General features: G+C 32.4%; 1 protein-coding gene across 1 annotated transcript; it reads right to left on the bottom strand.

Moving 5' to 3' along the window:
- Positions 1-200: 200 nt before the first annotated feature.
- LOC128856614 (uncharacterized) lies at positions 201-4,381 on the bottom strand. The gene is made up of 5 exons (XM_054091924.1): positions 3,745-4,381; positions 3,207-3,389; positions 3,004-3,130; positions 1,094-1,236; positions 201-1,034 (listed from the first exon to the last, which is right to left on the bottom strand). The coding sequence occupies exons 1-5, from the start codon at positions 3,937-3,939 to the stop codon at positions 651-653; spliced, it is 1,032 nt and encodes a 343-aa protein (XP_053947899.1). The 5' UTR covers positions 3,940-4,381; the 3' UTR covers positions 201-650.
- Between the last annotated feature and the right edge of the window lie 5,119 nt (positions 4,382-9,500).

Raw genomic sequence — 9,500 nt, 5'->3', positions numbered from 1 at the left:
AAATATAACATCCCAATTAGTTTTGAAAAAGACGGAAGTAAGCATAGAGAAATCCCAACAGCTAAATATATTTGAAGGCACCACTGGAGATTCAAAGAATTTTCCTATCAATAGCTGCGGAACATGAAAATGGTGAATGAGAAATGTAGTTATTGAATTAGATTTTTATAAATTTTTTCACAAAATATAATAATTTATCTGAAATAATTGAGCCTTAAGATATTATCTACACAATGAAATGGATGCTCAGCTGTCATATTCGATGGTACAAGTGGGAGAAACTACCAGGCCACTTAATATTTGAGAGGTTGAAATCAGCAAAAACTCACAGGTGATTCGCAGCTAACTTCTTTTGAACCAGATGTACAATGTTATGAGTATCGGTATGAGGTATGCAGTTGTTACTAATAGCACTTCTAAAGTATTGGCAAACATTTTTATTACAAACTACTTAGTCCGCATCCGGCTGGTCTTGCTCCACCCACAAAAATCACTTTCAAAGATTTTATGTAATTTTTTATTAAAAACTACTTAGTCTGCATCTGTTTAGATGATCTTCTTCAATAATATCCCCTTTGAAGTATTGTTAAATTTTGTATTAAAAATCGCAACAATCGCAATAAAATAGTATTTCCACACATCAACTGTAGTTAGTATATTTCCACATTTCCATTGCTATGCTCGAGCACAAAGTCGTCATATAATCCCACAGCCCATTGTGCAATTTTCTTGAAAATTTCTGAGTCTAACAATTCGATAATGCGTACATTTTTTGGAAACTTATCAACTTCTTGCAAATGATCCAGAATCATTTGGCCACGTGTGTGTCCTGTCAAATCAACAGTCGCATGCCATTTGCTTTCCTTTTTTACAAAAACACTTTCAAATAAAAACACCGCGACAAGCAAAGCATCGCAGGGTATCCAACTTTTAAAATTTGATGGAAGCCATTGAGCTCGCTCCACTTGGTTCATTATCTCGATAGCAGGGCAGGTATTCGCCGCGGTTTCGCCAAATTCTTCTAAGCGCCAATTCTGTAAGAAACCTGTTTTAATAATTCATATCTTCACAAGAGATAAATCAGCTTACATACAAGGCATATAAAAAACCGGTCTTCCAAACAGGGCTCCCACGGTAATATTGTAATGGGACATTTCGATCTGGCAAGCACTGAATGAGCTGCTTCGGGATCTGAATAGAAATTGAATTCGGCACAGCGCGTGAAGTTGCCAACACCTGTTAATTTAAAACAATTTTTAAATTATTTAATAGCATTTTAGTAGAAAATGAAATTGTTTATCAGAATACTTTCATAGAGGGTTTTGAAGCAACTTAAATCAAATACGATTTATGCTCGTTTGCAGGCTTCGGTTAGTTTTTAGTAAGAAGCTTTACTCACTAGATAGCAGCCAAAGTTTCAGTTATGTCAGTCAAACCATATTGTTTTATTTTTTGATTTAAGCAAGGAGATTTTGCCTATCAGAAAAGAATGGAAAAAAGTGAGTTGCAAGTGAATGAAGGGTCGAATTATTACAACATCCATGCCCCGGATTTGACCTCTACTCACTTTTTATAACTTAGAAATATGGCTCAGTGAACAACGTCAAATAATGAGATAATCGCCCAAACAGATACCGAAATCTTACTTCTTAGACGGCATAAAAAAATTGGGAAACGCTTGCAAAATTTTTTTAGAATAAAATGAAAAGAATGTTGAAGAAAATTTAAATAAAATTGTACTTATTGAAAGAGCCTCGCAGCTTTTGCAATGCAAAATAACGCATTATCTGTTAAAAACATCTCTTTCTTTCCTCCTAAGGTCAATGAATGTAGTAAATGAAGACCAATACAAATGAAAGGTCATCCGCTTTGAACGACGCCAACTCGACTAACTTCGGTTGATTTGAAATGTTTGAGGCATAAATGTTGTTCCTTAAAGAGCAACTAGTGCTAAACTGTATGCAATGAAAAATATGAGAAATGCGAGAATTGTAAAGCGAGGATTGGTCGAGGGCCCACATCTCCTACAGCCAGACCTAAAGGCAGTAAAGAAGTTATGCGCGTAAGTAGTAATCATTCACGAAAAAATGTTGAAATATGCTGAAGAATTAAGATCACGTGTTAAAAGTGTGTGAAAAAATTAAAAATAATTAAACTGTAAGATACAAATTTATGAAAAAAAAAAACACTTTACATATGAAAAGTTATTCACCTGAAGCCCAGCACCCTAAAAGCACGCAACAAATTAATTTTATTTACAGGTACATAAGACATCCTAATGTCGAGCTTCTGGCTGTAGTTGCTGGTACTTCTGATGACTATTGACTGCTATTTAATTCCTTGAAATTATATGCCGCTTTAAGCCATGTACTTGTAAAAATATTTGAAAAAATATTTTTTTTGTTAAGTTGTAAATAAAAATGTGTGTGCCGTTTTGGTTTTTTTTTTATTATTATTTCATTGAGGCACATACACAAATTAAAAAAATGTTTTCTTTTGGTTTTTCTTCTATATAAATTTTTTTTTCCTAAAAAAATATTTAGTAGCACACGAAAATATTCAGCGTTTACTGAGTTTTATAGTAATTTTATTCATGTGGAGCTTTCACAACCAACAACAAAATTGTCAGGAAGGGAAAATTGAGAGCCAGAGTGGCATTTCATTCATGAGAAAAAATTGGGGTTTTACTGGGTAAATTTGGCACTACTCATACATTAAACAAGCACAAAGTGTATATTGCAAAATTACAAAAAAAAAGCGGAAATTTAAATAAAACAAGTTAACATAAGACAAGTGTAAAACGCTATTTATGTCAAGATATTCTTCGCAATTTTCCATTTATTTTATTTTGAAAACAAATGCTGACAAATTCTGAGAAATTTAGTTACTGGCTAATTATTACTGAATAAAACGTAAATTGTAAAAGCTTCTGAAAACCGCCATGAGGTTTACTCAAGATGAATTGATCAATTATCAAAATTGTATATATGTATATATATTTACCTTGATGATTACCACCCATTATATAAATATCCTTTACAGCATTCGCAAATTGTTCACCAAACATAGAGTAGCAAAGTGCAATGTTGGTTAACGGACCAACGCTTATTATTGATACCTCTTTCGGGTGCTAAAAGCAGTAAAAGAGAATTGTGGATATTATTGTATACACATTTGTACACAAACACTAAAGTATATTAACTTACCATAGTACAAAATCTATTTATAGCCACCACAGCATGTTCCTCCTGCACCACCTGCTCAATTTTATAATCTGCTTCCAGGGGCAAAATGTCGCTAAAGCCATCGCGGCCATGAAAATATTTACTATCATCAACAAGTTCGGTGGGTGGTATAAGCGACTCAGAAGCGCCAAAATAAATAGGAATCTGTTGGAAGAAAATGCATTTTTGAAAATGAAAAATAAACGGTGCTTCAAAGGAACTGAAAAGAAAAAGTGAAATAAAATCAACAGAGTGCCGTTCACTTTGTTTTTTTTTTTATTTCATTCTTTTTTTACATATATTTGATTCAAGGCGAACTCATATAAAGTTAAGCAGCTGCTGAGCAGCCGATTTTTTTCGCTTTTGTAGCATTTCACATTTATTGAAAGTAAGTGATCTCGCTTTTTGTTGTTGTTTTTCTTTCATTCTTATTGAAATTTTGCTTTTGTACTACTGTCATCGACTTATCTGGATTCGCGTTTGATTTATTATTTGAATTAAATTGCTTAATTTTTTTTACCTCAGTTCGTTTGCAAGCCTTCAAAATGCGGTACATATTTCGTGCCGCATTGTGCAGGTCAGTATTTCCACAGCCACAGATAGTCACGCCCAGCAATGTTATATGCTGGTCAGCGGCTGCTTTGATTAACAATAGTAATGCCCATGCATCATCACTGCCGCCATCACAGTCCAAAATAACAAAACGATTTTCCATTGTTATCAACAGTAGCACTTTTTTATTGTTTAATTAATGTATAAAATGGCATTCACTTCTTTTGGTAATTTATCTAAGAAAATATCTAGACTACAATTTTTTTATCTGTCTGTTAAACATTTCACTCTTGAAGTATATATAGAGAGGCATTTAATTATATCACACAAATTATTTTATTAATCTTTTTGCAGGTACATTATTTTTCCTGCTAAATAAAAATATTTCCGTGTATCGACTGCGCAAATATTGTCAGCTGCTCTCTAAGCACTCTTCCAGCGCACTAAATTCCAATTAAGCAGCTGTAAATTGTAAAGCAGAGTGCGAATATATATTTTTATGCCGGTTGCTGCTATGTATTTCCAAGTAGGTAAGAGAACCATATGTGTTTGTATCTACAATCTCGTAACTCAGCTAATCAACCAGCAACGATCACTATACACGAGTACATAGATGCCTTGCACTTCTCCACTCCATATATCTGACTATATTCATGCAGATATGAAGGTATGTGTGTGTATGTGCACACAAATGTATAGTGCGAATTTCAGAAAGCCGGCAAAATTATAATCTCTCTACCTTTCTGTTTTGTTACTTACTCAAAATATTTTCTCTTTACTCATGCTCTATACACTCTTGCATTTTACCCCTTGAACCAGGTAAACATAGTTGAAAGTCGTGTGTAGGAGACTTATCATTCGTTATTCATTCGTCTTCATCATTGGGGATATATATTCTGAAACAAAAGGGGAAAAAATATTTTTAATTTACTGTCCATTTTCCCTAGTAGAAGTTGTATGGTGAATTCTGTTATGATGAAATAAAAGGGACAAATGTCTTCGCCGAACCTCAGTAAATTTTCATAGTTTATAGCTACTTATAATTAGTTTATTCGCATATAATTTTAATTATACACTGGTAACTAAAATAGTCGTTTGAAACGTTATTCAAAAAACAAAAACGGAAAAAAAATTTAACATTTTTCTTCAGATTTAACTTCATGTTTTTTAATAAAAAAAATAATAACTCACAAAATAGTATTTACGAGCGAAAAATAACACTCGCAAAAGGCGTCTCATTTTTATCAAGGACATATAAAATGTATAGTTAGAAAGCGAAAAGTAATTCTTCATAAAAATTCCTATAAATAGCGCAAAAAAATGTTTAAATCAGATTAAAGAATAATTAAGAGCTAAAAGCTTCAAAAAATATGCACGTATGTATATATATTCGAAATTATTCTACGATAATTAGAAGCTTTCAATTTTTTTTCCAATGAAAATTTGAAAATAAGTGTGCAAAAAGTTATCAAATGGCTTAGAGTATATTGGCTTAGGAAGAGCTCTGCTATTTTTAAAATCAGTATTTAGAAGAGGTGGTGCCAAAATGTACCACTATATCGAAAGATTTATAAGTTTGACACTTGTGAACTGGGCAGCTCTAGTATACAAACAGACAAATAAGGGTTAGGGGTAGTCAGAGGCCCGAAAAAATGATGATTTCCAATATATTTTTTTTTGTTAGTCAGTTGCTTTATTTTACAAAAATAAAAACATAGCATTAATACATCATGTTTCGACTTGACTTTAACAAAATTTCAAAAAAATAAATAGCTGTAAAAGTTATCGCTGTTTGTGTGGAGCGCGTTTCTCCAGCGGTGATCATCACAAGTCCTTGAAGATTCATCTAAAACCAATCGGACAAGGGAAATTAGTTGTATTAATAGATAATATTGTGCCTGATCGAAGCTTTTTTTCAAAATTAACAATATGGCAGTCTCAGGAATTATTTTTCAGATTTTCGAGAAAAAAAAAATTAATTGCTAAAAAAAATCGACATTTTTGAAAAAAATCCTTCAATCAGACACGAGTTTTTTATGCTTTTCAAAAGCAGTTTACATTTTATTGAAATCTACCAAGCGGTTTTTAAGTTACAGCGATCACCAGTTCAAAAAACATATTTTTGAGAAAAACGCTTTTAAAGTTTTTGTTTGTGTTTGTTTTTGCCCGAGCGCCCTTTGTTAATTGTTGAATAACTCGAAAAGTATTTGTCAAATTCACTTCAAATTTTCACACAATATTTTTAAGAAATTATACTTTAAGAAAATACAAAAATCCAATTTTTTGAAAATTGTAACTACCCCTAATACCATAATGGAGCGCATAAAAGTCAAAATAAAGATTTCCATCACTCAAAATTATTTTTTTATATTAAGTAAAAAAGATATTCTAAACCAAAATTTTTCATTTTTTTGCCTCCTATTATATAATTAAACTTTAGATAGTTTCTTAGCTTCAACCGGTCAAATTAAAATTGTACAAATGGTACAAAATTGTATCTACTGCTAAAAACACAAAAAGTGCTATCCTTTTTCAAATGCAGTCAAATTTGTTATCATAAATTTTATGCTTCTACGATTCAACCTGAGTGAAGTTTTTATTCATTATAATTTATCCACTAACTTTCTTTTAGCTTTCGAATTTTGTTTGTTTATTTATTTTATGTTTATCTATATTATATAATTCATTCGAGTGCAAATTCGAGACAAAAGTCAAAATATATGAAATTTTATAGAATTCAGTCAATGTTCAATGTATCGGATCATAAGAGGCATAAACCATTCTAACCAGCTCCACAAAGAATAAAACATTACTTCGCAGGTTTTTGTGTGGAATATAAAAGAAGAGGTGGGGCAATTATACTATAAGTAGTAATGATATCAAAGGTAAAGCAGAATGAAAAAATACTTCCTTTATTTTGTAAGGACTATAAATTTATTAAGGCACCTTTTGCAGCATATGAAGGAATCGAATGAACAAAATTAAGCGATCTGAGAGCGAAACGAAGAAAATGCTTTTGAACTCGTTCAAGTCTATTAATATGTCAAAGGTGATGTGGCCTGCCTATTCCAACTTAGATCGTACAATCGGAACCAAAGCGTCGAATAAAGGCAAGTGTAAAATATGCCTTAGCAATTATAAAATTTAAATGACTTAGAAATAGGAGTTTAGTTATTTACCTTGCTATCAGACTGATTACGATTTATGTACTCGTAGATGCTTTTATTTCTTGATTGCAAATGTTTGGTAGTTTGGCGCTTTATGATCTCTTATCTTTTCCAGTGCGCACCATTCAAGATTACTTGCGTACTTTTTCGCTTAAAATTACAGTAATGAGATGAATCATATGACATTATGGATTTTATTTCACTGGGCCCAGTCGGTAAATTGATGAAATGAAATTGAAATTTGAATTGGTCGAGCCAAGGAGCACCAAGAGATTTGGTGGCTCCTAAACCACTCTGGCTAAAAAGCCCATTGTATTTCGAGCGGAGAAAAGTATCAGAGAAAGAGATAGGAAAGAATACAGATATTGAAATTCAGCAAATTGATAGTTTAGTTTCGTTTTTTTTTTTCGATTTAAGAGGTATTTTTATTTTTTATTTAAATGTATTTATTTGGTTTTTCTTTTGGTTTGAGTGATTTATTCACTGTGCTCATTCTTTTATTCTGAAGTTCTGAATAAAGCTTGTAGCAGACCTCTAATCAAGGCGCATTCATTAAAGGTGGTGGCATTAGACAAACGACAATGTTCTGTACGTTTGATTGTCAAAGCAAAGTATTGGGAAGCTAGAAAACAAATAATGAATTCGCCTTGTTTCATTCTGAGCTGACAGCTACATGGAGACGGCGAAGAAAAAAAAACATATCAGCTGATTTAGCAACACCACCTTTAATAGATTTGCCTTGCCTCTGACTGAAGAAAACTTTTTGACACGTTTGTTTATTCCTTCTTTATAGTTCGTGTTTGGCGAAAAGGTGTAGGAGTTACAGCTTCTTGTATGATTATGACAACGTTTCTTTTAGTCTGTTTGCACATAAAAAGGATCTATCGATTAGCGTAAAAACTGCTATTTAAAAAAAAATACAAAAAAGGCCGATTTATTTATTTCAAAATTCTTCTATTTTCCTTTCTGTCAGCTATGGAAAATTGTATTACTTTGTTAGCATTTAAAATACTAGTTTTGGCGCTGACAATTGCTTGACTCTTTGTCCTTCTGTTTTTCTTTCGCCCTTGAGCTAATTATCTCTTGGTGAGTTTATTTAAACGCTTATTTCAGCTTCTTTAGTAAGTAAGTAAGTATATATGTATATATATACATAGTAGGAAGAAGATATAAATATACTATTCCTTTATCTTGTTGCAATAAATCAATCGCCTCCAACGATTTCAACTACCCATCCAAGTGATTTCCGTTGCAAAAGACTGCTAATGGCTAACATTTTGGAAATGCAATCCAATGCCAGAAATAATGTAACTAACATATGGGCTGAAAAGTCCCGGGCATAACAAAGAAAATACATTTTTTTTGTTCTAAATTAGCTTTATTCATCAATTCAATTCCCATCCAGAACAACGCAATCATTCCATCGCTGCTTTAACATTTCAACACCCGATTTGTAGAAGGATTTATCTTTTGCCTCAAAATAGGTCTTAGTTTCAGCAATAACCTCTTCATTCGAGCAAAATTTCTTCCCGATGAGCATTTTTTTAGGTCTACGAACAGCCAGTAGTCGCAGGGAGGCAAATCTAGTGAATGCAGTGGATGTGGGAATCTTCAAATCGTTCTTGTTTATGAACACTTTGAACAGAGCTCTTTCATAGCCAAATGCTCATGCAATATAAAGCCAACAGCTTCTTTTTATATCTTTACGATGTCAGTTAACTCACGCAACTTCACTTTTCGATCATTCAAAACGATTTTGTGGTTATTTTTGATGTTTTCTGGTGTTACCGCCTTATTTGGACGTGATGGGCGTTGTGTATCATCTGTCTCTACTCTGTCTCTACGTCCACGTTTGAAGTCAACAAACCATCGTTTTATTGTTGTTTCTGATAGTGCGGAGTCCCCATAACGCTTTTTAAGCAAATTTCTCGCTTGAACTGTATTTTTCTCTATCGAGAAGCAGTGTAAAATTAAAACATGAAATTCTTGTAGAGTGACAATACAAGTATAAGGTGGCGCATAATTAATCAGATCTGTTTTTCAATAACTTTTTTACTAAATAAAAAAAATAGTGTAAGTGATGGATATCTTTATTTTGATCTTTACGCGCTCCATTGATTGTCTGTTTGTATACTGCGGCTGTCTAGTTTTGTCTTGCAAAAATTTTAAATTTGGCGCCACCTACTACGATGTCACGGTACTATAAATATTTATAGGTACACACGAGTACCTATATTTTTATAATAAAAAAATTTCATTTAAATTTAGTAACAGGCCTGATAGCCATAGATTTTGTATGGTATTTGCTTCAATAAAGTGGTTTACCACGTAAACATACACTTATCCATATTTACATACTTATAATTTAATATATATATGCAGATATGTACGAGTAGAAGTATAATAAAAATTGGGCGAAATCAGTCTGCGTACACGTTTTATACTCGATCATTGCTCTCTTAAGCGAATAAGTCCACATAATTGCAAGTAAGAGAAGTTCTGTAAGTATTAAAAAAAGACATTCTCTAAATGTGCTTACATATGTACACACACACAT

The sequence above is a fragment of the Anastrepha ludens genome, chromosome 3 (genome assembly GCF_028408465.1).
Source record: "Anastrepha ludens isolate Willacy chromosome 3, idAnaLude1.1, whole genome shotgun sequence".
NCBI classification, from domain to species: domain Eukaryota; kingdom Metazoa; phylum Arthropoda; class Insecta; order Diptera; family Tephritidae; genus Anastrepha; species Anastrepha ludens.
The sequence above is the reverse complement of the archived record's forward strand: the minus strand, read 5'-3'. Positions and strand labels throughout refer to the sequence as shown.